The 27,813-nt window shown below is 45.4% G+C and overlaps 2 protein-coding genes across 2 annotated transcripts; both read left to right on the top strand.

The window, feature by feature from the left end:
* The first annotated feature begins 9,240 nt into the window (after nt 1-9,240).
* LOC144107948 (sodium-dependent dopamine transporter-like) lies at nt 9,241-17,546 on the top strand. Its single transcript, XM_077641190.1, has 4 exons — nt 9,241-9,450; nt 11,975-12,106; nt 14,345-14,523; nt 17,324-17,546. Exons 1-4 carry the CDS (start codon nt 9,330-9,332, stop codon nt 17,522-17,524), a joined length of 633 nt encoding a protein of 210 aa, XP_077497316.1. The 5' UTR covers nt 9,241-9,329; the 3' UTR covers nt 17,525-17,546.
* Nucleotides 17,547-20,086: 2,540 nt separating this feature from the next.
* LOC144108613 (sodium- and chloride-dependent neutral and basic amino acid transporter B(0+)-like) lies at nt 20,087-27,239 on the top strand. The gene is made up of 4 exons (XM_077641804.1): nt 20,087-20,212; nt 21,394-21,528; nt 26,098-26,201; nt 27,074-27,239. The coding sequence occupies exons 1-4, from the start codon at nt 20,087-20,089 to the stop codon at nt 27,204-27,206; spliced, it is 498 nt and encodes a 165-aa protein (XP_077497930.1). The 3' UTR covers nt 27,207-27,239.
* Nucleotides 27,240-27,813: the final 574 nt, after the last annotated feature.

Genomic DNA, 27,813 nt, shown 5'->3' with positions numbered 1-27,813 from the left:
GGAGGATAATCTGGTGGCAAGTAGTGGTAGTGCTTTGGGTAATATATCAGAATAATCAAAGAGCAAAGAAAAAAAGCTGGACAGATCAGAGACTGTACTTAAAGTATCTGCTTCTCCTTCTTCTTCGTTAAAGAGCTTTCTCGTTCTTTAGAAATGGCCTATCACGAGCAATATCGGAAAAGGAAGAAGCGAACAATGCCTGCAAGTTGGCTAGCCAAAGCAGGCCAACGCTCCCAGTCAAGATCACGTCAGGTCGCTTGGAGGCCTCTAAGTTTGGGAAGCACAGCGGCAGGCGGAGCTCTTCGGCACCAGCAGTTTCCTCGACGCCATGTAAGCATCTGAAGCCGCGTTCCCCGAACACCGAAAATGTTCATGCAACAACAGACAGGCAGCAGCGGCTTGTTTCTACCCGGAACAATGACGTGCCCGAAGCGGCTTCGCGGCGCACCTTGCCGCCGTTCCAGACTACGAGTGGGCGCATGCTCCTCCGCGTACCCATCTCCCTGCCCGTGCGCATACTGGAGAATGACGCAAGGTCGGCTGGTGGCGTGTTGCCAGCTGAACCTGCGGAGCTAACACTGCACTCAAAAGCATTAACAACTGGCTTCAGCGAAGCGGCGGCCATGATACAACCTCGGAAATACACTGAGGGGAAGACCATGAACCTGAAAGAAATCCTCCTACTGCCACCACAACCGACCTCCACCATTGTCGCCTTTACTAGTTCTAAACAAGGTGGCGGATTATCTCCACAACGCTCCCCTGGTGAAAATCCCGCAGCAGCGCCGACGGCTGTCGTTGGTTCGCGCCGACCTCAAGCCGCTGGCGCACAGTCACGGCAACGTCCTCTCCGCGGCAAAAATTCAGGTGCAATGTCGCCGTCCTTGGCCGCCTCCCAACAGCCTCAAAAAAGTGGGGCGCAGTCACCGCGCAGCCCTCTCCGCGGCTCTCCACCAAGAAGTTTGGCTGCGGTGAAGACAACTATGGGCACCTCTCCTCATTCTCATTTTGTTCTATTCTTAATCAAGCGACTGTGAGACACAAAAAAATTAAACATATGCTTAAGTTTTGTGATACTTTGATACTTTATGATAGTTGTTAATGCGCCGGATTCATTACCATTTTACTGCGATAGTGATGTGAATTTTGGCAACAAGGACACGACCGGAACGGTCTCTCGTTTGTCGCTCACTGGATGCATTGGTGCCTACGTTGACAAAGAGGCGTAACCTGTTTTATGCCAACACTTCCTCCATTGGCCGCCTATTGGATGATTAGCCAACCTACACAGTATTTTCAGTGATGCCAAAACACGCAGTACGGAGGTCCAACTAGCATACGACTCTAGCAAGCGTAATAGATACTCGTTAGCATAGCAGTCACGGAGCTACAAAAAGGAAACAAACGAAGATTCCCAGTACTGCAGCTTGCAGCTTACAGCGGGACACCAGAATGACGCATCGTTTCATCGATTCTCTTCGTGCTGTAACTATCGGCGCCGGTGGCTTAAATGCATTGCGAATCTCTCGGATTGGGAAGAAAGCGACGGCGGTAATGACTGTCGATTCTCTTCAGTTCTTGCGGCACGATCTCTTCTTTCCTGGCATCTTCTTTTGAGGGTGGTAAGATATGAAACTCCCTGCAAATGGAGTTATATTTGCAAGCTGCGTTAATTAACATGATTGGCTCGTCAACAACATGAAACACACAAAGACAAAGGTAAACAACACATGAAGAGGTCAGAATACAAGAAATTCTAGAAAGATAGCATTACCACTACTATTAGGTGCTATGCCGGCACAATTACTTGAATTTATTCTCATGCAGCACATTAGAGGGCCTACTAACGCAATGCTTGCACAACTATGCGAGGTAATTGATCACGGAGCTTGTAGACAGCGCGCGTCTTGCAGTCTTAGCAGCTCCAGTTCACTTGACACTCTCGGCAGTTCTGAGCCAATTTTGACCTGTAGTCAATTTCTTAGACCTCTGGTGCTCCCGCAAGCGCTTATTCTAGCACCGGCTACTTCGGCCCACGAACAATCTGTTGCGCAATACTGCAATGATGCAGGAATGAGCGACACCGTGCTCAATGTTCGGTTGGGCTCGTTACGAAAGGGGCCCTTTGCGATGTAGCTGCAGCCGCTCACTTGACACTGAAGTTTTGTGCACTCCGAACGTCAACCTAGCATGATAGTTTTGTTCGCAGTATAGCAGGGATGATATGCACAGAGCTGAGCTGCTCATCATCTCTATGGCAGCGTCTTGCGGCAGCGTCCACTTGTAAGCCATTGCTTAATTGGTCAAATGCTTCATGCCCTATCAAGTACTGACATAGAAGTTAAAATTGTAGACACACACACGTCGTAATTGGAATCAGCCTGCTCTTTAATCAAGCAGCGGTCATTGGAATATGAAGGGCGAAAATACTGAAATTGTCAAATAGTCGGTGCCGATGACAATAATAAACTCCAGAATGTGAGCCCAGTTTTTGAAGCTAGATCTCAAGTGCCTTTGATGCACCTTTCATCCGGTTTGCTCCGAGTTTGGTTGTTGATTATCCCAAGCAGCACAGGTAATTGGCCCAATTTTGGAACCGTATTGGCAATGGTCGTCCCTACAAAAGACCAAGATGGAACCATCCTGTTGCAATATGGGCCGATTACCTGTTCAGCTCGGATTATGAGATAAATCTTGAAAGATTATGCAAACATTGCACTTTAAGGAATGAGTATTAAGAAAATGAATGATTGATTTTACAAATATATCTACGCATCGCCTTGCCAGCTGCCAACATAAGACAGTGTACCGACCTTTCTGAAGTGATAGTGCGTGTACATCTTACAAAGAAAACTGATTCTCACCACATTCTTTGCGCACCATACCGCAGAAATCACTTGTGCATGTTTTGTTTGATACGTGTCAATTTATTGCAAGTAATTTTTTTTACTGTACTACAGGTTCTGAAGCATACAACTGCTGTCAATGTGTGTTCTGTATGTAAAGGCCCATCAGCTTCACCTGCAAGCAAACACATGCATCATTTTTTCTTGGGTTTCACGGAAAATAACTACAGCCGATACGTCTTTGTACAACAGATACTTTTAGTTAATCCCACGCATTCTTAACCTTTCTTGTGCCCTGTGTGTTACAGTGTTCTGTGTGTGCAATAAGCGCTCATTAAATGACCGATGTCATTGTTTGTTGCTCTTTTAATACCTCATTTTAAAACTCTTAAACATACTTTATGATGCATCTACTAATAAACCCGAGCAAGTTCTCTATTCGATGTGTCTGTTCTACGAAATGCACCATTTTTGATAAAGAGTCGTTTTAGTAATCATACCGAGCCGCGCTTGCTATTCCTTACCAGGTAAGCACTGAATTATAAGCCACTCAGTCTCAGCAACGGGTTAAATGGAAAGGGTTTCAAAAGTTTCTTACAGTAAACAATACATTTGCTTGGATGTTTCTTTGTCCATGCCATAGGGACGTAGTGTGCATGATAATGTGTCTTCATTTGACATACTTCTACTAGAGATTGTTTATTTTTGCACTATTCGAACTTTTTAGTTTACGCCTCCTTAGAATTAGTAGGCAAAGCGAGCAAGTGTGGCAATGTGAAATTGACAGTCTACCTAACCTCTGTGCGGCCAGAGCCCGCCAGCCTTATATGAGACCCCCATAAAAAAAAAAAAAACTTATGAGTTTGAAAGAATCCAGAGGATAGCTGCAAGGTTTATCCTTTCCAAATACAGAACAACGGATTCAGTGAGAGCTGTGCTACCTACGCTGAACTTACCAAAACTATCCCAGCGGAGAATGATGTCCAAGTTGCACTTTCTTCATTCGATTGATACGAATTGCCTCAATTTTAATGTTGAATGTTACATTCAGAAAAGGTCATAAAGCTCAGTCAGACACAGCCACCACTACCAAATCCTGCCCCTAATTGCAAGAAGAGACATATTTAAAGATTCTTTTTTCACACACGATACTAAAATGGAAGTTATTGCGGCAGGAGATCACTCAGTTAAGTTCTGCTGCCCAGCTTCAAAAGGCAATATTGAATTACCTTGAGAAAAATGCTGAAATTTAGCCATAGATTCAAAGATATTCAGGTTTATTTGTCTGTATTTGAATACTTGTTCATACTACAATTTAACATCCTTGTTTTCTCACCGCTCTGCAACTCTCTATTCACAAATGTCACTGATGCCTTAGATAGTGATTTATTATGTATCGTATACAGTCCGTGTATTATCTTCTCCTCCTAGTGTTCCTGTATGAAGTGTGAGTGCACGCTGTAACCATATAAAGCATCCACCCTGTAACGCTCCACGGCCAACATTGCCAATATATAAATGTTCAACTTGTCCAGAATCAAAATGGCACGATAAAGGAAAAACACACATAAAATATGGAAGCCGTGTAGCAAAATGCACAATTATGCGTTATTTTCTGCTCTACACTGGAGTTTACATCCAATGAAAAACTGCTAATCTCACACACAGGCAGTGTCGATAAACATAACAATTACTGTTATGTACCCGCATAGTCTTTGAAACAGTACTGGAGCCAGGCTTGACGCGTTGCACCTTTAATTCGAATTGAATTACACATCAATAGTGTTTTTATTTTTAACCATATTCTCACCACCAGCACAGGATTGTTATAATTAGCTTGTACTGACAAGGAATTTCACTATTTTTTATGCGTAAGCTTAATCACGTAGACGCTATGAATGGAATATTCTTACTTTAAAGCATAGAATGACACAGTAGTTTTCAGTTTAAACAGCTGTGTCAAAACACTTCAAATGACCTTCTCTTTGTCTGCAGCAAGGATCAAAGTAATGTGTCAAAGTCAATCTGCTCAAACACCAGATCAATTTAGTAAAAAGGTATATTGCTCACACCAAGTACCAAGTTGCTTGTATTGATGAAAAATGGCACTCACGTTTTATGACACTCATCTCAACCACTCCAATCACCACATCTCAACAATCACAATCATTTGCAAAACATTGTTTCCCCTATTATAGCACTGTTTAGAAATCGCTTCAAAACCTCCACCAGGAGCGTTCATACAATACTGGTGACCATATAAAAAAAGAGAAATCTGAAGGGAGTGATCTACAGAGTCACTCTAGAATATCTTTGTTCACGCGAATGTTTTCCTAGCTACACAGAATCAACAACAAATGGTTTGGATGAAATGAGCGGAATATCTTAAATAAATTTGATATTATGGTGGTGATACAACGATGGGCTTTCATATAGTTGCATGAAGCTTTTCTGACAGCATAATTCTGAAGTTATGAAAGCAAGTCCACCAGATGCATTATGTGGCGAACATGAAGCTGTAGAAAATGCTTCAGAATATCCAGTCACTGTGCTGGCGTTTCATTGTATGCTGTGCGGATAAAACTCACAGAAGGAATGTGTCCCTAACTTTAAAGCTTGTGAATTACCTTTGCAAACAGCCACTGTCAACTGGGAATGCTGAACACTTTACTTTCTAGACAAACTCTGATAAGACTCGTCCCTTGTGAAATGCTAACAATCAAGTCTTTGAATGCCAGGAATTATGTTCCGTCGTAGTGCGCACTAACACTACAAAGACAATCATCAGTTCAAAAAACAAAGCGGCCTCTTTTAAATGGCATGAAAACGAGCTGTGTCACCTGCCTGCCGTTGCAGTGCTCGATAAGTTTTTCAAAAATTTGCAGCGGCTTTGAGCACTCTATCCCCAAAGCAAATCATTGCCCCTCAGAGCGCTTGCTTGATAAACGAACATTGCCATCAAAAAAGGAGCCGAAAAAGAGAACAGATAAAATTGTGTCCGTCTTACATGCCTCTAGATTTTAGTTTTGGACACATTTCTTTGCTGCTCAAGCAAAAATAGCTAGGGAAAAGACATGTGTGGTTCTCTGGTTTCGGGAACAATTGATAAATGCCTGAAGTGATTTTTTATGAAACATATTTGAACAGACTACACATGTATAAGCGGAAACTCAAGTGAGGGGCCCTTTTGATATCTGAGCCACTGAGAAGGTTGGGTCTCACTAAATTGACTTGCCTCCTGCCACTGTGTGTACCATAGTTTCCATGCGCATGCCTCTGGACGTCTTCTTCCAGCCCTCAGTACGAACTGTTTAGGTTGGTTCATAGTTCCAGCGAACTAGCTGTGCATGGGTGGTAGACCTTTTCAGCTGCACTGTAAAAGAAACAATCACAACAGCAAACATTTATAGCTCTCTATGAAAGAGCCCTAGGGTTCGTTTAAAGTGCTTAAATTATGGGGACGCTTAAGTCTACTTTAGGGTGGAATGCGGTAGCATGAAATTTCACTCCTGTATAGGAAGAATCTGCAACATAAATTTCTGTACAACCGTTTTCTCGACACTGAAAACAAGAACTCAGGGAAAAAAACGAACAATTTGGATACGAAATAAATCTTATGCACTAATTCTCACAAACACGGACTATCAGAAAAATTTTGAAGACACAATGAGGCTCGATAAATCATGAGCTAAATTGGATTGCAGAATGCACGCACTATTGGGTGTGCATTGCCCCAGAAAAACATGAAATGTGAAAAGATATGTGGGACTTCGAACAGGTGGACTAAATCAATGCCCCCAGCCGTTACAGACCATAAAAAGTTTACGCGCCTCATTGATTTAAAACAAGAATCCAACAGAAAAGCACTGAAAACTGTGGATATCAAGTCTTGTGGATTGAACAAATTGGAGTACATAATAAATTTCATCGCGGGGAAACAGATCACGTGCAGCTGCCCAGCCGAAATCGAGAGACCATGAGGAACACTGAGTGTAGCACTGAAGAGTTCGCACGTGGTCTTTTCAGTAATGTGCACTATGTTTATAGCCATTAAAGGGACGTCTGTAGTTAATTGGCTGGTCAACGTGTCCATTGCATACCAGCCTACTCCGCAGGTGTCGTTCCGCCACCTGCGCCATAACAGCAGCCTAACACCCCTGGCGCTAAACTTCCAGTCGCTGGCCACTGCATTACAGTAGTATACCACCGCCGTAGCCGAACACCCCCCCCCCCCTCCTCCTTACTAGCTTTCCCCTTCACAGCACGTAAGTAGTCTTTTGAGCACTGCATAAAATTGCGGTCTTGCATTGTTGCACTTTAAAAACTTCGGCACAAAAAGTAAAACAACATCTACTACGGATGCGCAAACTGCCCAACAACAGTTATTCTGGATCACATTCTTATATAGGCATTCCGAGCGGAAAAAGAAATTACAAAAGCGCGAAGTTAAGACGATATCTCTTTGAAGCTGCTCGAAAGCGCAATAATTTTTGTGAATTTTACTATGCAAATTTTCTCTTGTCTGAAAGCCATAACTAACGGCCCTCTCACACATGGCTCTTCTTTTCCCAATTACAAACAGAAAGCTTGCCGCAAATCTCTGATTAGCGTATATGTCGATTTGCGGCGATTAGCGATTCCTGTATCTCTCGATACACAATCTACGAATAACAGCGGCAGTTTGTATAGTGAAGCGACACAACAGGGAACAAAAGAAAGGGAAAATTAGATGAGTGTGCAACGGTGCACTCGCTTCTTTTTCTCCCGTCTCTAGCACTTTCATACCGCTCCAGAACTTGTGAGCACGAACTGCACAACTTATACGAATTGGAAAAGACCAAGCGAGCGCCATATCGAATTGCCACCTCTTTTAGGCCATGCTCCATTCTGTACACATAAAGCACGACGCCGATCTTTTAACGCTCTCATTCAGCATGTTTTGAGATTAGCGCTCCGTCATAGCCCATCATACCTCCCTATCACAACTCATAAATATGGCATGCGTGAGCTATCCAGCCTCCTTGATTCTGTTAGCCTGTGCAGAGACGCAGTGTTGCATGAAATGAATGCGAGATTTCATGACGCCTGCCTTAAGACAGGACATTGCGAAAGCATTCTTGATTATTTATGAGTGCCCAGAGGAGTAGGCCCAGGGAATATTAGTCAAGGAGAGCTTGGACCGGGAGGTGGCTGTAGGTCGAGTAAATGAGATTTTGATAAATGGTCAATGACAAATACAGAAATTTACGCGCCCCTTCTTTAGACGCTTTAACGGCGATATTCAAGCCTGAGTTGCTTTTTTTTGAAAGCCTCCAATGTGTCACGGATGCTTCGTTTTATTTCAGAATTTAAAGGACACACAAGTTAGTCATCGACAAAATTGCAAATTTTTGAGCTAGCCCCACCGAATTACACTGAATGTGTCTGTCCGCTTCGGCCGGGAAAATTTTGCTCAAAACGGGTGTCATGTATGAACCTATACAAACACTAGTGCGTTGAAAGAAGTTCCCCTTCTGCCCTATGGCTCTTGATATTAGGTAGAAAGACAAAATTGTCATGAAGGATTCTACTGAAATATCGCACCTGGCTATAAAAGCAATTTCATCATTATAACTGGTTACACACAGCTTCTGGATCTGGAACACTCCAGGTCACTCTCCCATCCAGGCCTGAGTTGCCATGGCAGATTATGAATAGGGTTTTTACTCTTCGCCTTGCAGTGCTATCGATAAAGTTTCTTTTCGCAAATTTCCTCCTCCCTTAAACCTTGAGTGACACATGCTACTTGCGTTGCTTTTCTCCTTCGACTACGGCTTCCTGGGCGGAGCCTGCTCGTTTCATGTTTACGTGACAGCGTAAGGATCTCGTTCTGCTCCAAACACGGCGTCGCCCTTCTTCCGGCATCAGCAGAAAAAAATTCCAGAATTCCTGAAATTATAACATAGAAAAAGAAAATAGCCAGCAGCGTGTTTCTAACCCATGCCCTCTGGGAGCCAGGAGAGCCAGAAAGACGTGGAACACGAAGCGTCGTTGGTTCAAGTGTGTTAGAGGGGCACCTAGTGAACGCTTTGTGCTGCGCATGTCTTTGTAACGCGCATTATGGTAGCGCAACTTCGATGTTTCTGAAAAACATGAATTGCTTTGCCTTTCAGCCTCACGGCTGCGCTGAGGTGGATGGTAATGTGCAATTTCTTCATAACTGCAGCTCAGCAATGCAGATCTAAAAGCAGGCATGGGACTTGCCTAAACAATATCACTGCACATGCCTATCCAGTATGATTTTACTCTTGAAAGCGAAGATACCTTCTTCAGACGAACACGAATATCACTGTCACCATCAACATCTTTAGCGCGCGCTGAAGAAGAAGAGGACAGCTTAATGCGTTAAGCGCTCTGACACCGCAGTAGGCTTCCGTCAAGCTCTGGCTCGTATTAACGGCAATTTCTTGCGCTCCGACGAAGACTGCTTGCTGAGCGCACAGCATGGCCCGGCAGCGGGAGACGTGGCCCAGCAAAGCGCAGCAGTACGCAGCCCTGGCTGCCATCTCCATGAACCTGCGGAGCCTGCTCTGGTGCCCGCTGCTGGTGCTGCGGTACGGCATCGGTGAGTCCTGGAACGAGGCGCTACCGTTGCGGAGACGATGATGTTGCAATGTGACGTTGCGCAGCCACGCGCCAAAGTGCAGGACTGTAGTAAACAAGCTGATTTTTTTATCGAGAGCTACACTACGCTACCAAGTCGAGCATTTCGCCGTGAGCCTGGGAGGCTGGTAGTGCGCATGCGTGAAACCAGAGAGGAGCAGCAGGTGCGCGGCGCATAAACTCAGAGTTCGCTGTCGCCGCCATGCGAAGAGCCGCGCCGGCGCGACTACGCCCGCCGGCGGCGCTCATGAATGCGTATGCGCGGCAACCGGAGAAGGGCAGCTGGGGCGCAGCGCATGACGTCAGAGCTCAGCCGCCGCCGCGACCGCGTGTGGGGTCGTGTGGATAAACTGCGTATGTGCGGCTGTGTGTATAAAAGCTGAGGTGATACGACTTGGTGTATCACACTCGCTTTGTATGGGTGACGAAAAGGAGGTTCCAGCCGCAGCTATACGGTGGTATCGTCAGAAGAATATCAATTTTTCGGACCCATAAATCATCGCCTGGCACTTGGCCGCTCTGCAGAGAAAGAATGAAGATCGGAAGGCTAAACGAGTGGCGGAGACGCCTGAGCAAAGAGAAGAAGGTCTTGTCAAGCGGAGACGCCAAGAGGCATAGCGCAACAAGTGGCGCATAGCAGCTTGTGCATCTGAGAGAAAGCAACCAGTCTGAATACTGTGTAGGCAGCATTGAGACAACTGTGTGTTACTTTTCCGATCATCGGACAGTGTTTATCTCTGTCATAAAATTAAATACAAAAATAATGTGTTTCACCGAAGACTTCTTCCTTGAGTAACATTATAGTCAGAAAAACAAGCTCGACAACATGCTTAACCAGGGTGGAACTGCAGCTCTTGCTACGTTATTAATGTAACTACTACCTGTCATGGTGGGTTGTTTGCTCATTATCCTGTGTACAGGTTGTGATGACGCCGCAAGGTCACGTGACCTAGGTTGCTCTCTGGAAACTACCTGCCAGAGCCATGCTCGTTAATTTTCGCTCACTATACGCCAATGCCCACACCAGTTTTTGTGGATAACAGTGCCTTTAACGCTCTCTCGTTAATATTCGTTTTTCCTTTGGCGTTTATTACCTTTTAGCTCGCATTCTGAGATTCTCTGTGGCCCAAAACACCCTTTAAATCTCTCGCTGCAAATCGATTGCCTTTCCTGTTTTGTTATAACCAACAATTAGAAAGCCGGAACTAATTTCCAATTCCCGTGGGTGTGTTCTTTTAAGTTGCATTCTGAGACGTGTTAGATTAAATGTCTTGCCATGTGATGGTTGCTTCTAGGCTTGTGTGCTGGAGTGAGCAAGTGGGATATATCGACAGTACAGTCACATGATCATAGCCAGCCAATGAGGGAAACTGCCGCTAACTTTGGCGCCTTTTGTCTGGTATTAACAGTACCCTGACTGTTCTATGTAAGCCCGTCCGCAAGAGAGTGCGATCTTCTAGACAACACTCACTCTCTCATATGTAAATTTTTCACGTTTCATTTGGTGTGACGCCTATCGCAAGCACAACCATATAAGCACACAGATGCCGGGATATTTCTCGAAATCCTTTCACATGGAAGAATGCTGTAAGACCAATGTCGATGTCTCCCCAACTATCTGCCCTCTTTACGCGATGTAATATCTTGTTCATGTACGGAATAGGCAAAACCATACTTTTATTTTTCTTTGTGCCTTCTTCTTGGTAATCAGACAAAACTTTACGGCCGCCGCGGTGCCTCAGTGGTTATGGCGTTCGGCTTCTTACCCGGAAAACGCTGGTTCGATCCCGGCGGCGGCGGTCGAATTTCGATGGAGGCGAAATTATAGAGGCCCGTGTACTGTGCGTTGTCAGTGAACGTTAAAGAACCCCAGCGGTCAAATTTTCTGGAGCCCTTCACTACGGCGTCCCTCATAGCCTGTGATGCTTTGGGGCGTTAATCCCCCATAAACCAAACCTTTAAACGTCTTTGAGCTGCGGAAATAAGGAGCTGTTAAGTGAAGGCGACGTTCTGTAATGTCTACTTCAGTGCACATCAGGTCAAATAAATAAAGTGGCGAGATAACTTCTGCAAGCCGAGGGTGAAGCAGCGTACGAATGACCAATTTCAACAGCTTCGAGTGCCCACAGCTAAACGCTGAAGAGCCTTTAAACCACTCGCTTAATCATTCAATCCCGTGCGAGTCTTCCCTAAGTACTGCATGAGGCTGGGGTAAATTTAGCACCCTTGGGAGCTTGCGTGAGCCACTCAAGAAACAGCTGTTTGGTTACATCAGAGGCCGTTTCGTAATATATAACCAATTCTTTAAGTACCTAAACTGCCACTGTATATATACTTATGTTAACTTCTTTTCCGCTTCCTCGTGTTCGTCCTGCTGCATTCTTCGTCCGTGCAATCATATTTTTGTCACAGCAAAGCAACTTGGAACTTAGTTCCGTGCTTCTAATCTAGAGTCCTAGACAATCGTGACCACCTCGCCTGTGCAGGGACGTTCATCGTGAGCTACATAATCGTGACTACGTTCATCTGCTACCCTGTGCTCTACGTGGAGTCCGTTGTCTCCCAGTTCACCAAAAGCGGGAATCGCGGCATCTTCAACTGCTGCCCGCTGTTCCGAGGTGAGTGCGCGCTTCTGTTGCCAAGGAAATCGCGATCCAGCTGGTCACTGCACAGCGCCCTATCTTTTCATGCCTTCAGAAATTTCGAACCGAAGAGCACACTCCTGCACTTCCAAACATCTTTCCTCATTTGTCTTGTGAGGACCAATGCACATATTGCTTCTGGAAGAAGAATACGAAACGTATGTCAAGTTACCTGATCATTTCATGCTAACAGCGTTTCTATTCGTGTTACGATTTTTGCGTTAGGACATTTTATTAGATTGCAGTTGGAAGCGGCGGCGTCCTAATCGCCAACGGCTTGCTTTGGTTTCCATGCGGATGAATTTAAATCACAGCTAGCGTGCAACGGCTGCCATATCGGTAGAAAATTGCAAATTACACTCTTCTGTGTCTCACGGTTATGCTATACTTCACTTCCTTACTTTCGTGTTTAGCTAGGCTCAGGTTAGTGAAGCAGGTTCTCCCAGTAAAGCGCGGCGCGGCAGCTGAATGAAACCTACTCTCTGTCTGAGGGCCAGAATGACGTAGTGGGGGCTCCCACAACAGCGTAGGGTTCCTGTATAAATATGTTACCATCGCATGAAACACTTGGACGAAGGATGACGGTGTAGCGTGCCGCATTGAGTATTAGCAGTGAACGAAGCATTCACGTTGCTGCCATTTTAAAGGCGATGATCTGAGAGGCATTCTTATTAGAGGAGGCACCGCCAGGTGCGATCGTTCGGCAACTGAGCAGGAGGGAGCTTCTTGGCGTCATGCTACGTGCGGGTACTTATTAACTTCCGGCAGATGTAGCAGAGGCAAATGCAATTAACATAAGTGTTGATTCTTTCGAATTTCTATTGCATTAAATCACTGGCCAAAAATGACAGACTAACATCAATCAATGGGCCAATTTTTTTCTCTGTGTACGCCCATGTAACATGCACCTTACGAAACATGGTTTGCATATCCAAATTATTATTGAACCAATTAACTTTGCAACAGAGAAAATACGCGATGGCCACAAAATCGGTTGTTTAGTTTTTCACTGCACAGAGCTCGCATATTTTATGCAGCAAGCCGTGAACTACAGTACCGATTCGCACCACTTATTTCCGGTATTTTTTAAGAAACAGTAAAATAATCCTGCACAAGAGTTTTTGCATCTCTGCTACCGTAAAAATGTCGTCGCCACGTCGAGTTCGGGCCCTCGAAATATTGCTCATCAGCAGAGCGCCACAAGGGCTGAGCAGCCACGGAGGGTAATTATAAAGGCAGAAACCTTTCGTTCATTAACATGACATATATCAAGTTGCGAAGCACGTAGATATAGAAATCTGAATAGCGACTGTCTTGCCCCTACCAAACAATTATTAATTCAAAGTTGGTTCATTGTTACTGAGAATTCTAATGTGCGGATGCTTTATGTGCAGTTGGCGGCTAAGCTATGAAATTCCAGCCAAGAAGGAGCATCATGGGGGTTGTCGTTTTCCTGAAATAGAGTGATAAATCGTCATTAAATGCGAGCACCACTTCACGAAATATAGCTTTTCCTAGTGCGGGCTCCATAAAAAAATTATTTAGAGGGTTCATAGAGGGCCCTCGAGTGGTCAGTAGGTTTCCTAGTGTCATTTTTAGGAGGGGCGAGCCACAAAACCTGAAAACATTAGAGTCCCCGATGGATCATGTTTTTTTTTGAAGACTTCGAAATAAGAATTCGAGAAAGCAGTTGTACGAAACAAATTCATCACCTCCGTTTAAAGAAAAGATTTGATTTAGTTAACGCTCTCATCGCTTTTCTTCTGGCGTTCAGGAAATCAGGAGACCGGAAAACATTTAAAGCGTCACGGCGGTCCTCTTTTTCCCTGTTGGAACTTCTCACACTAGAGCGCTGAGCAAAACGGTTTTCAAAATTTGTCTTTGAAGAAAGGAAATAGCGCGGTAATTGTCCTACATCTCGGCGGACACCCGAACCACACTGTAAGGGAAGGGATAAAGGAGGAAGTGAAAGAAGAAAGGGGTGTCGTAGTGGAGGACTCCGGAAAAATTTCGACCGCTTAGGGATCTTTGACGTGCAGTGACATCGCAACAGCACACGGGCGGCTTTGAGTTCTTATCTTGTGCAACTCGATGGGATAATGCGCACACTGTCAACACATGCGATATTCCCTTCCTTGCCGACATTTGCGAGCACTGAGCTGCTCCTCGATAAATGAGCGCGCCTCGCTTTCCATCTCCCGTTCTCCTTCTCAGGACTGAGCTACTCGATGGCCTACTTTGCGGTGATGGCCAACCTGCCGCAGTACGGCGTTGTTTCGCACGCCTTCATCTACCTGCTGCGCTGGGTCGTGAGCTCGGCCCCTTGGACCAGCTGCGAGCAGGCCACGTGGGCGGCGGACAACGGCAGCTGTTACGCGCCCTCTACCGCTTACGTGAGTGACATCTCGCGTCCGTTGACGGTGCTTCGCCAATTATCCACAGCTGCACGCGCTTGCTGACAAAGCCGAGAAACTTGGAGGTCATCACTGACACACACACAGTTAACCTTGAACCGAAATCAAGTAACCGAAGTTGAAAAGTTTCAACACGTGGCACTCTGACTATAGTCACTGAATAGCACTACTTTAGCGCCTTCTTGTTCCGAGGTACTTCTAAGGGCATGGAAGGACAGATTTCTGAATATGTTTATTGAGATGTGCAAGCACTCGCTCAGTCCAGCTACGTTAGGTTTATGCTAGTGACGAGGGCCAGGCGGCGGCGGAGGTCAGCGAGATCCTGGAATGGGGAAAACCGACCACTGAAGCTCCAAATCTATCTCGCCACCATCTCTTAAGCCCTTACTCTTCTCTTCCGAAATAAATGTTTTTACTACAAGTAGTACTAGTACAAAACCAGCAGGGATATCTCTCTACCCGCGAGGTTATAAAAGGGGCACCTTACTTGTTTGGGCATGCCCTAGGCCGAATCCTTTGGGGATTATTATGACAAGTTCTACAGTTTGACTGAGGCTTAGGAATATTGCATAAGTGGGGCCCCCCAAAGCCATACGCTGCCGTTGTTATGCACGTCATGACAATTGCAGACATGAAATTACGGTGATACATTCGAAACATAAATTTGGTGGCGCGGAGAAGCAAGCGGAGAAAAACCGATTATTTTTTCAATGTTGTACAGTGCGCTTAAGCACATAAACTAGAGCCCACGCTGCGGGGCGCCACAGTGGACAAGGGAGAGGATTTTGCCGTGAACAGGAAACCCGTCCACCACTGTCGGTATTGGGAATAACATTTCCATCTCCGAACAGAACCGATGACCCACTCCTGACCTTCACTTTGGCCCCGTCTGCTTTCCCTTCCTTAGAAGACGTCTATAGCGGCAGAATGCTTGACGCACCTTTGCCTCACCCCCGTACAATTTCTGCCTGTTGCCAGCTTGCAAGCGCGTAGTCCATCTCGTCCCGTAGCCACCGGGTACAAACTTTTACATTGTGGGCAATATGCAGCAGGGAGACATGTTAGCTCCGTGCATGAATCTTGGCACTGTTAGTGACTGCAGGCTGCGCGCCCTGTCACTTCCGTGCATAAACTGCGCTGTCGGGAATAATGTGCAGCATTGTGCCCTGTTCGCAGCGCGCATGAATTGCGCCATTTTAGGGTCTTGCCGATGTCTTCAGTCCAGCGCTGGTAGACAGGACGGGAGTTGCCATTGAACCGCGTCGTGTGGGTTGAGTTCTCTAAGCTTTTACTGTGTTGTGTTCCCCAAAAGGCTGTTTTATGAACGTGCGCATATTGAAGATGAAACTGACACTTTAAGGCAGCAGTAAAGGGTTGGAGTTTCGACTCATTATGAGCTGCAGGTGGATAACCTTCTCACGTCATTATTCTGCTTACTTGATCATCATCATCAATAAAATATAGGAGGTCGCGGAAACAGAAAGGTATGAGTTAAGTTGATAACTCAGTGACTTTTTTAGTCGTCGTCCAGGGAGAGCAAGTTTAGAAGCGGCCGCAGCGTATAGTACCTCAACATTACCTAGTGGGAAAAGTGGCGCTGCGTTAGCTCATCCACCATAGAGATGGGTAGGAATGCAGGGATGATGAAGTTTCGTACCTGGATCAGTTATCGTACGGCACAAGACGTGCATTCAACCGTCACAGTACGACTCTTCTCGGCGGAAACGAATAGAGGCGGTGCAAGCTTGCATGCCATCCAAACTTCAATCTTTCAACTTGCGTAAAGTTTATTAAAGACGCGAAACACGCATTATTAAAATAATATCAATTGCGCAGAGAGCACAGAATCGCAACGATGTTGCGTATTTCGCGGCAGAATCCACGTTTTTCGCGCAGCAACAGCGTGTACAAATACGAAACCTTGTCTGCCCGGCATGTCCTTGGTAGTGGAAATCCTCTATGGGAAAGTGGCGTTGACAGCGGCGCCACAGTTTCATCCAGGTAACATTTATAAGCTCAATGGCGAACAGGGAGCCAAGTCAGGAGAGAAGGTTAGCTTTTTTTTGAAGAGGGGCACAGCTTGCACCGGAAAGGTCTAGAGATCAGCAGAACAAGACTGCCTCTTTGAATGGACCGCTTAAACGATTATAGACAACTAAATTTCGGATGCCTGTTTTCTTCTTTGTAATTAGGCGTGAGGCATTATTACACACGGATTACCATGTGGTATCCACCTACGACAGTTAAACAATTTATAATCGAAGTTCTTTGTCGTGCTGTTTATATTTCGGTTTCAACAGACGAACGATGATTTTGACGTCAAAGAGAAGTTATAAGTCACGTGAGGCATAAAAAACTACAATATAATCGACGCTTCCGCATTCGCTGTCATTCCGTCTCTTGAGGAAGGCTGGCTTCAGCACTGCAAGTGAATTTAAAACGATAAAGCAGAGGTTAAATCTGACATTTTTCATGTTACACGTGACCAAAATACTCTCTTTGATGTCAAAGCCATCGTTCAGCTGTTGAGACCACAAGAGCATGAGAAACAAGTTCGAATATAAATTATTTAGCGGTCGTAGGCGAACGCCGCAACGTCCGTGGTTCACGCATGCAGTGTCTTCCTCATCACTATAGAGAACAAAACGTGCCAACAAAATTAAGTGTCTATACTGCTTTAAGATGACTACGATTTCGCAATGAAGTAGCGATAAAAGAATGAACTGCTCCGTGCGCTGCCACTGAAACTCTCCATTGCGTTGTGCACAACCCCCTGCAGACGCCATGCGACACGGTGTCCACGGTGCTGGCTCGGCGCTTCGCCGGCCACGGTGTCCAGGACGGCTACCCGCTCATCTACCGCGGCCGTGTCACCATCGTACCCATCGACGTGTTCAACAACGCGTCGGCCAACTGCGTGCCGGGCACCGAGTCAGCCGTCGCCGGCTTCTACAAGTGCGTGCGCAGCGTCGCCCACTAGACGAGGACCCAAGCAGCACAAGTTATTGACCCAGTATTCCAAATATATTGACAAAGGCCGCTTCTATATTGGTCCAGACTGAAACCATTCAATTCCAATATTGTTTTGAATACCTGTGCTTTAAAGGGAACGTTGGGCGTATGGATAGCAGCAGCCGAGGGAAGGACAGTTTTGCACTGCTTGACATCTCTCACCAAACTTTGCGTTAAGCCTTTACTGTAGCAGAACTAGCTAGTAAAGCCTCCATCAAGAACTTCCGGCCACATTATTTTGCTCTTCAGCAATGCTGGGGGGAGTTTATGGCGCCCCTAAAGTTCTAATTTTGTGCCCCATGATGAAGATGTCCTTTTCATCAAGTTTTAAGATATCTTGGCCTTGATTTCACCACGGGAGGAAGGGGGGCGGGGCCCTTGAATATATACTAGCGCCCATATGTAAATCCTGTGGCCTGAAGAGTTTTGACCGAGGCTTTGCATTGGTTCGAACTGACCATCGGTGTCACGAAATGGCATCAGCGGCAAATAGTGCAAAATAAAGGCAACGCCACCTAAAAACTTGGTAAAACTATAGCTGCCAAACTTTCTTTCGCGTGCATTTGCGCTTGTTTCTGAACTAATTGGCCTCGGCCAGGCAAACCTCCACACCGAATAATCACATGCGTTGTTGCTATTCGTATATATAGCTGATAATTTAACGACTTCAGGGAAGTATTCGCTGCTCAGATTTTCTGGAGACTGATTTTGTGACAGGCACCGCATTTGGAATGTTTTGTAATCCCGTTACATTCGTTCCTTCTCTTCGTCTTCACTTCACGGTATAACGCTTTTAATAGAAGCTTTAATTCTTTAATTTCTGATATTTTTCTTATCGTCTATAACCCGCGTTACCTTAGAGTAGAGCGCTTGAGCGGCGCACTGCCTTGCCAACCGAGAGGCTTCTTGGACGACATGGTAGTTCTGCATACAACGCTTGGGTGACAGTAGAGCCACATAGACCTGCAAGCCAGGTGGTCACGAAGATTTCCCTTGGAAGCCACAAGGGTACTCTTTAACATAAGTTTTCATTGTGTGATATAATGTGCTCGAGCGGCGTATAAAAGTGTCCCGTCCACTGTTCTCTGATTACATTAAGGGCTTTTGGTATAATTTTTTATTTATTATTCATTAAATTATTTACATGATACTACCTGCGTTTATGTTAGGCTTCGACCGAAGTACACAGTGGGATAAAAAGTACAGCAGGCAAAAGCACCGTGTCCCACAATTAGATGAATCAAAGAATAAGCATTTAGAAATATAGGCGGTGTGCTCCTTGGAAAAAAAGCAGCTTAATCTAGATCGTATAGTCTGTAACTGCAGATGCGTACTTAAAATTTATGCGAAGAACCGGCACGCATGTTGTTTACTTATTTTACACTGCATTTTTTGATGTGTGATCCCATTAGAAGCAGTTAATTATTGCTCTACTTTCTTATGGGGTGGTGGTTCCAGTTTTGCTGTTTAAAGCTTCAGCTTCTCTTAGTCCTCGAGCTATCAGCCCCAGCTTTGCTTATATGTAACAACAAATAACATAAAAAACTATGTTAAGAATGGTACGAAAAATAATGCCACTCAATGAGAGCAAATAAAGATCAGAAATTCGTCGTAAGCTCCTCAGAATGCCACCGCGACACAGGACCTTAGTAACGCCAAAGTATATTTGGACCCCTGAATTTCTTGCATACGTTGCACTCAATAAGAAATGACGTAGGCAGCAGAGCTCAAGTTTCTATGTCGGTGCGAGTCACATGGTTTTCCTGTAATTTACCGCTCGAGATGGGCGTTTATGCTGGCGCCGCCTATAGTCGGTGCGTTTTGATAGTACAGCTACCTCGTAGTATCCGTAGATGTTGCAGTTTGCCAGATGTGTTTATAAAAAGGAAACTGTGCAAAAGAAAAACGACGCAGAAAGAAGAACAGCCACAGGCGATGACAATCAACTGAGCGTTTCTTCACAACACGTCGACTACTTGCAGTCGTGAGCAGTATGAGAGGAAACAAACTTTTGCACAAAATCGCCATTTTCTGGTTATGTCGCCAATAAATTTACGAAGGACCTTTGGAGGTTGGCGGCCAAAAAAGATACTAGTTTGAAAACAGAAAAGCCTGTGCTGATCGAGAATAATTATTGAGAGAGAAATAAATGAATGCTCAAGATTTGTTCCCTTTCATATTTCTCACGACTCTGCGCTCTGAAAATACGGATGCCCAAAACAGCAGTAAAGTAGAAGAAATCAATGAGGCGCGTTTAGGTATAGCAACTTCCTTTCATGCAGCATAACTTATGGGTCACTAATACATGTGTGTTCTTTCTTAGATATGATAGGCCTCATATACTTCCTTTATCTAGACGCGCCACAGTGATTTCTTCTGTTGTGGGTTTTGATATTTTTAAAAATGGTACGCCAGCTACGTCAAATGGCAGTTTTTGCCAGAGGTTGCGCATTGTACAGATATCGCGTTCCGCGCCCGTGTTAGAGCACTCCTGTCACCTTCACCACGGTTACCGATGCGCAGCAACGTAATGCTGGGACTCGGAAGCAGCGTGAGTGACCTCTGGGGCCTGCGGCTGAACACGGTAATGATGTCGGTCGTCCTGTTCACTGGCCTCTTCGCGCTGGTCAGAGACGGATTGCCCAAGATGCGACACGTGAGTTGGGCCTATGCCCTCGGGATCAGGCTAGTGTCTTCACTTACAAAATATTCTTTGGGCAATCTATAGACTGTCCGTATTCCAGCTGCCTAAGCGAAGCGTATTTTTTACGTCCATAAACTTCTGTCTATAAAGTCTATAGACTATCTATAGACAAATCCTAAAAATATTAGTCTATAGGCAATACAAATCCTACAGACAGTACATAGACAATCTATACATATTTGGCCATACACTTTTAGTAGACTTTGTCTATACACAGGCTATAGACAATGAATGGACAAAAAAAAATTATCTATAGGAAGGCAGTAGAGTCTATGGAAATATATAGTCTGGCTTTAGACAATTTTATAAGAGTTAGCCGGTCGGCGGATCAAGATCGGAGGGCGTTCACTACACTTGTAGCATGATGGATTCTATGGGTAGAGAGAGCGACTATACATTAATCATTCAAATACTTCTCCCACTTTTGGGGCCAAGAATCGAGTGCGATGCCCGAGTTTCAACCTTTAACCTATTTACTCGCCCACTACCACGCTGACACGGATCACTCGACCATTGAGGCCGTTGTTTCTACTGCACCCACTTTTTGGTTCACATCGATGGCACTCCCACAGTCCGACACAGGAATTCGGTGTTGACAGGAACGTTATCCAAAATTCTTGCTGGCTCACGGCCTGTGGTATACGTTAGCAAGCAGGGGATGCGATTTACGCTAAACAGTGTGCTGTGTATAAATGCTTAGAAATAAAATGCAATTCAATTTTATTCATTGTACGTCCAGCTATAATCACTCGGCTCTATCTCCGCTGTTTCCACTCGCTTATTTCTCATGATGATTATGAATTTTTATGGTGCAAGGGCCTCCGCCAAGAGCGCCATGGCACAAGGTATTTTCGACTTCAGAAGGTGACGTCAAATTCTCATTTCTCAAGCATTTCACCAGAAATGAGCCGAGCGCCAGACCAGGGGAAAGCTTGTACCCATTCTATCACCTGTGGGTACCCGGCGGTACTGGGGATCGAACCCCACACCTCCCGCATGCGAGGCGGATGCTCAACCACTTGGCCACCACTGCGGTCCTACACTAGCTTATTTCTGCTTGCGTGTGTACACTTCTGCGTGTGCCATTTTCAACACGATGATTCCGTACTGAAGACTCCATCGTATTGGTCCAGTCCCTGTACGTTCTGGCCGCTGCCAAGTGTTCCCTGCTGGTGGTGCTCTTCTTTGGGACCATCTTTCGCGACGGCGCCTTCCGAGGCATCGGCCAGCTGCCCTTTTGGAAGCTGGAGTCCTTCGCATCCCTCCCGGTGAGTGACACGTGCTACGGTTTTTTTTTTTACTGTGAAAGCTGAGTCGGGAGCAGTTTCGGATTGGTCGCTTGTTCATGAGTCTTTCAGCGGTTTTCACAAATAACGCTCAAGTTTGAAATGTTTCGCGGTAAAAGAAAGCTCGCGAAACGTAGGCCGTACGGATATCACAAGCTGTGAATACTGACCCCTCGTATGAATAATGGACAGCTCGAAGTTAGCACACTGAACACCTATCGTTTTGATGCGAAAGCATTGTTTGACTCGTCGGCAACGAACCCGGCGTTGGCGTTGATCAACAGCAGTGGTCCCAAAAATCCCATATGACGCCAGCGTGGTATCAAAGAAAACTAAAATTTCCGAACGTGTGAGGAATTAAGCCCAGAACTTTCTGATTACGAGGCAAGCACCCACAGGCCACAAAATCGCGTGGCTTCTTGGAGAACAAAGGTGAACCTAGTGGGTGCGTTGCCTTAAGGTGGCATGCAAATCAGTAGGTGTATTATTGCAAAGCAAGAGAAATATACAAAGAAACAAAAATAATGCTGCCGCATTCAAAACACGGAAGCAGCCTTAAGTGCCCTCAGTAAGTTTTTTGATGTGTTTGTGTTTTAAGCGTTTATTTGATGTCAACCATGGCCCAGCAATGAGCCAAAATAGGTTATGCGGCTTCTAATTGAAAGATTCAGCAAGAATTCGAAAAAAAACTAACCCATTTTCTTCATCTATAGTGATAAAAGTACTTTATATGTGTGGTTTAACTCCCCGAAGTGACACATGGGCTGGAGACGCCACAGTGGAGTAGTCAGATTAATTTAAACCACTTGCGGTGTTTTGTGTGCACCGACATCGCACAGCACACGGGTGTTCTCTGGTCTCTAACGAAATCACGCCGTCCGAGCTAGGATTCCATCCTGCGACCTTCGGTCAGTAGCAGAAAGCCAAAGCCAATGCGCCACCGTGGCGGTTCTTAATCGTCATGCAACGATATTAAAATACCTTCCCAACATATTCCCTTCAATTAATGTGCTAAACATGTTTCACAAAGCACTCTATGGTTACGTTCATGAGCCTCGACTTCTAATTGGGGAGAAGTTACGGTATTTCTTACGTTACATACAAACAGACTCATTTCACGCAAGGGCCACGCGTTAAGAACATGAAATGGTGTTGCCGAAGACTGTTCAGAATTGCTAGTTTTGTATAGACTAGCGGAGTTTTGTACGAAGAATTTAGCTTTATTACCAGGATTTCATCATCAAGTGCAATGTGAGATGGAAGGCAACAAAAATCAGAAGAGACCGCTTGAAAGCGGGCTCCTACCATTCATGATTACGTTTCGAGCACCATTTTACCATCTTCAACTCCAGTAAATGTATTACGTGATTACGGAGAACACTTTTTCTATATACAAAGAATAAATACTGAAGCGCGCAAACCTTTCAGGCCAAGTTGTTACCTCATTCTATGCTAAATGCGAATAGCACGATTATGAATTAGAGCAAAGCGACTTTTGCGTAACGCCATGTTTCTGGTCCATCGTCGTGCAAAATTATAACCTTTCGAAGCATACAGAAACTATATTTGGGTGGAAAAATCACTTCCCGATGGCAGTTAATAAATCGGTAACGTCTGCAACTTGTGCAAAATAGTGATTCTTCTTTTGAAATCGAGCACCGCCGTGGTGGCTCAGTGGTTAGGGCGCTCGGCTACTGATCCGGAGTTCCCGGGTCCGAACCCGACCGCGGCGGCTGCGTTTTTATGGAGGAAAAACGCTAAGGCGCCCGTGTGCTGTGCGATGTCAGTGCACGTTAAAGATCCCCAGGTGGTCGAAATTATTCCGGAGCCCTCCACTACGGCAACTATTCTTCCTTTCTTCTTTCATTCCCTCCTTTATCCCTTCCCTTACGGCGCGGTTCAGGTGTCCAAAGATATATGAGACAGATACTGCGCCATTTCCTCCCCCCCCCAAAAAAAAACACAATTATTATTATTTTGAAAACGAACAGTGATTTACGTTGCACAGTTGGTAGGATTGTGTACTCTCCTTAAGGACCCTTCTTTGTAACCTCAATTCGCCGTTTTCACAAAACGGGGCGCCCTCTCGCGATTGGGAGTATAATTTATGTGTTGCACAAAAACCACCTGCAATCTAATTTCATGTTGAAAACAAACGCATTGGCGTGACCCATGCGCGGACCGCTTCCGCAAGGCACCAACTGAGCGTAGGAAGTGGCAGATCGGTGCTTGCACCTGTCGCCATCTGTCGCTTCCACCCGTCGAAAATATTAACTCTTCATGTGCAGTAGCGGTTTCCTTTCAACTGGTCCAGAGACGTTCAGAACTGCATACAATTTATCTTCTCAGTAATAATCTCTTCTATGGCTCTTTCTGGGTAAGTCGTTATACAACATTTCTCCGTAAAGTTTCAAGATTGATTTATTTTCTCTACAAATGATTCCTCAAAACAAAGGTTGGTGCGTATGTGTACGCCATTTTTTCGGGCTAACCTGAGCTATTTATGTCAATAGCGGTGGCAGCCGCAAGATAGCACTAAATGCAAAAATATCTGGTCAATAGTCGTCTGCGCATTCCACTGTGAGTGAATGTCGAGAGATGGACGTCCATCTCGAACAGCGTATACACATAAAATTCTCTGTGAAGCTTGGCAAGACAGCCATGCAGGCGTATGAGCTCCTTCGCGACGCTTACGGCACCGATACGTAATCGCGGGCGCGAGTTTTCGAGTGGCACAGGAGGTTCGTTTCGGGGAGAACGTTGGTGGAAGACGACACAAGGCGGGGGCGCCCTTCAATCTCATGGAATTAAACCAACGTGGCTCTGATCAAAAAAATCGTACAGAAAGACCGCACTATTACATTCCGCATGCTATCAGATGTTCTGGACATTAGTAAGTCAATGTGCCACCAAATTTTGCGTGAGAACCTGAGGAAACGAAAGCTGAATGCCAGATTTTCACCGCACTCCCTCACACAGGACCAGAAGGACACGCCGGCATCAGTGAGCGCTGATTGGCTCTCCGAGGCAGAGAAGGTTGCTGGATTCGTCGACAGCATCATTGCTGAAAACGAAACATGGTGTTTTCGAAATGATCCTTAAACAAAGAGGCAGAGTGCCGAATGGCGGTCCACAAGCTCTCCGGCGCCTAGAAAGGTGCGGCGACAAAAGACCAAAACAAAGGAGATGCTGATAGTTTTTTAGATGGCAGAGGTGTCATACAACACGAGGTCGTCCCACAGATGCTGATAGTTTTTTAGATGGCAGAGGTGTCATACAACACGAGGTCGTCCCACAGGGGCATATGGTGAATCAGGAGATATATATCCGCGTGCTCCAACACATGCGTGATGCACTGCGACGCCGTCGTCCTGTCTTATGGGCATCTGGACGATGGAGCCTTCTCCACGATAACGCAAGGCCGCACAGTGCTCTCAGCGAGACAAAATTTTTCAGCAATTTGTCACCTCTCTCCCATGCGATTTTTTCCGGTTTCCTTGTGTGAAGAGGGCCCTAAAAGGTCGCTGGATGGGGAGCGTGGAGGCCATTCACGACGCCACGACAAAGAAGCAAGCTGACCGCCCTGCCAGAAGAAGCGTTTTCTAACTGATTTCAATTCCTCAAGAAGCCTTGGAAGCTCTGTACAGACTGCAAGGGAGACTATTTATAATGGGTGCTGCACAATTGATTTCAATGTTAAACGCATGTTTAATGGACTCAGTCTTGGCACTTTAAGGACAAAGTTGTATGTCCAACTGCGAAAGAAGCAGAATACAGCTCGCAGAGATTTTTGAAGCGAAAAGCTTCTCTATGCTACGTAAAGCAGTCTTCGGGTAGGCAGCACACTGACCTTGAGCGACCTTCAGCCCAAACAAGGACAGCCGTGTATGACCATATGTGGTATAGTTTTGGTGTCGAACCCCTGACCGATGACCTTTAGTTGACCTTTGACACCGAGCGACCTTTGGGTTGACCTTAGACCTTAAGAGCACCAGATGGGGTTATATGAAGCCAGGTGATTACATCAGATGAAGGTGGCGTAAGACCATGCAATACCATGTCATAGGCACGTGGTCGTATGAGTGTATACATAAAACGGCTGTTGCGAGCCTGTAGAGGAGCTTCCATGGACGAGCCTCAGAGGCTTAGCAAGCGTGCTTGCTTTTTGCTGAATTCCGCGGTCAGCGAAGTGAGGCCTTTGCCATTTTTAACACTTTTTTAACACTTTGCCTTTTTTAATGTTTTGGAGTCTGCGTCGATGCAGCCCAATTTCTGAGATCCGGGCAAAGAGAACAGACTACGCAATGCAGTTTAATTCGAAATCGACAGGAGATGGGCACATTTGCCTCTAATGTTTTGGCCTTTTCCTGCATATGAAAGGACTGTTTTCAAATAAAGTAGCTTCATTGCTGTTATAATGCGGTAATTTATCGACACAGGCTAACCTCAGTTTATTGTGAGCGTGTAAACTTCCAGGTTCTCGAAGTCGGAACATGCAAGCATTAAAACATGCGTATATTTGTCCAGTGTTCGTTTCTTATTTTCGCACAGATGTGGCAAGACGTGATCGCCTTCGCCGCATTCGGCACTGGTCTCGGGGGCTACGGCATCAGCTTCATCAGCGCCCACAATTCCTTCCAGAACAACTTCTTCATGTGAGTGACCCAGTGGCGCTATGCTCATACAGTCATTGCGCGTTGTTTTACCTTTATGCATTTGCCAGGGGTGGAGAATATACAGTGACTGTGTTGCCACATCTGCAGTCTTCCCTTCCTCTTCCGAAATACGCACACTAGGAGTACTAGCTGCCACGTGTGACCACATGTAACATCACCCACTCCTTGCCTGAACGTCTTTTATCAGTCATCTAGGGGCCTCCAGACTACCCTACATTTGATCTTTGGTGAAAAGTGAAGTTTTTGTCTAAGATATACCACTCTGGTTACGATCTCAGCACCTTTAAGCGCGAATAAATTATCTCGTAGAGATGTCAGTGTAAATAAAGAAGGACTACATGATAGGGAGACTAAGGTTTTGGCTGGTTGTTTTTACATAGTTGCAGAAATAGATGAAAACGACGGACTCCGCAGAAGACTCCGCAGCATTTGACTTGAGCCCTACTGTGCGCCATGGTCTACACAACCTGGCTATAGTCATAACTAGAGGACTTAGCTGAGCCTCATGTTGTATTTTCTCTATCTCTCCTATGTGCCACCTTTGTTTTATTTTTGCTTAAACCATGTCGTTACTGTGTCCTCGCCAACATCAGCTTTGCCGTTTGCCAAGCATTCCATTCTGTACAACCAGTTCGTGACGAAGTTGACGCCGCAGGTCTCTTTACTCCTTTGCGGAGTAACAAAGCACGAAGCTTAATACGCAAGTCATTGCATGATGTTTGTGGCCAATACTTCCTTTATATATTTGCACAGTGATTCTAAAGGATAAAAGAAAGTTTTGAGCATTCACATGAAATTCGCATGCCTTAGATGGAGGCTCTAGTTTATTTTTCTATTTCTTTATAACGCAGAGACCTCGTTTACATCCTGGTGGTCGATGCGCTAACTTGTTTCGGCACAGCGTTGGTCATATTTTTCATGCTCGGCAGCTACGGCAACAAGACGGGCCTCGAGATTGACCAGATCATGGGCAGCAGTAAGTAATGCCGCATTGGCTGGTAACTAAGAGTTCGACGGAAAAAAACTTCTTACGAAGACATGCTACATTACCCTGCCTCGACATAAAGAATCGGAACTGGAGATATTGATAGCAAAGTAGGAGTTTGAGCTAGTCCGTATTATCTTTTAGAAAGATACTTAGTGCAGAAATAGAGGCCGAAGAAGAAATACAGAAAAAGAGCTAACTGGACACCTGGTGGTTTCATTCCCGTATCACGTTCGAACAAAAACTGCTCAGGTCCAGCCGCACAGATAAGAAGTACATGGAGAGATTGTGGCTACAAAAAAAAAGAAAATACTTATGATAGAATACCACGGCACGGCATTACGTTCCGCCACATATTATTGACGACAGTCCGGCGGTCAGGTAGCAGACGAAGTGTTTCTAAAAGAAACAGTTTATTGCGGTTGCTGCACCCTCAAAGAATGAGCTCGGCGGAGGCGATATCAGCAAACGAGCACAGTGTTTGTCAAAGAACAGAATACCTGCCGCTGTCGGTGGCATTCAGTTTAATGCTTAACGTGCGTCTTAACGAGAACTATGAAATACAGCAAGTGATGTGCCTATTAGCCACGCTACCTTATTATTCAG

Source organism: Amblyomma americanum, chromosome 10, assembly GCF_052857255.1.
Source record: "Amblyomma americanum isolate KBUSLIRL-KWMA chromosome 10, ASM5285725v1, whole genome shotgun sequence".
In the NCBI taxonomy this organism is placed as follows: Eukaryota; Metazoa; Arthropoda; class Arachnida; order Ixodida; family Ixodidae; genus Amblyomma; species Amblyomma americanum.
The sequence above is the reverse complement of the archived record's forward strand: the minus strand, read 5'-3'. Positions and strand labels throughout refer to the sequence as shown.

Bases quoted from the DNA above. Each gene is read 5' to 3' on its own strand.
- LOC144107948 (XM_077641190.1), top strand. From the start codon at position 9,330: ATGGCCCGGCAGCGGGAGACGTGGCCCAGCAAAGCGCAGCAGTACGCA. The intron at 12,107-14,344 runs GTGAGTGCGCGC...TCTCCTTCTCAG, and splicing joins CTGCTGCCCGCTGTTCCGAG to GACTGAGCTACTCGATGGCC. The intron at 14,524-17,323 runs GTGAGTGACATC...AACCCCCTGCAG, and splicing joins ACGCGCCCTCTACCGCTTAC to ACGCCATGCGACACGGTGTC.
- LOC144108613 (XM_077641804.1), top strand. From the start codon at position 20,087: ATGCTGGGACTCGGAAGCAGCGTGAGTGACCTCTGGGGCCTGCGGCTG. The intron at 20,213-21,393 runs GTGAGTTGGGCC...GTATTGGTCCAG, and splicing joins GATTGCCCAAGATGCGACAC to TCCCTGTACGTTCTGGCCGC. The intron at 26,202-27,073 runs GTGAGTGACCCA...TTTATAACGCAG, and splicing joins TTCCAGAACAACTTCTTCAT to AGACCTCGTTTACATCCTGG.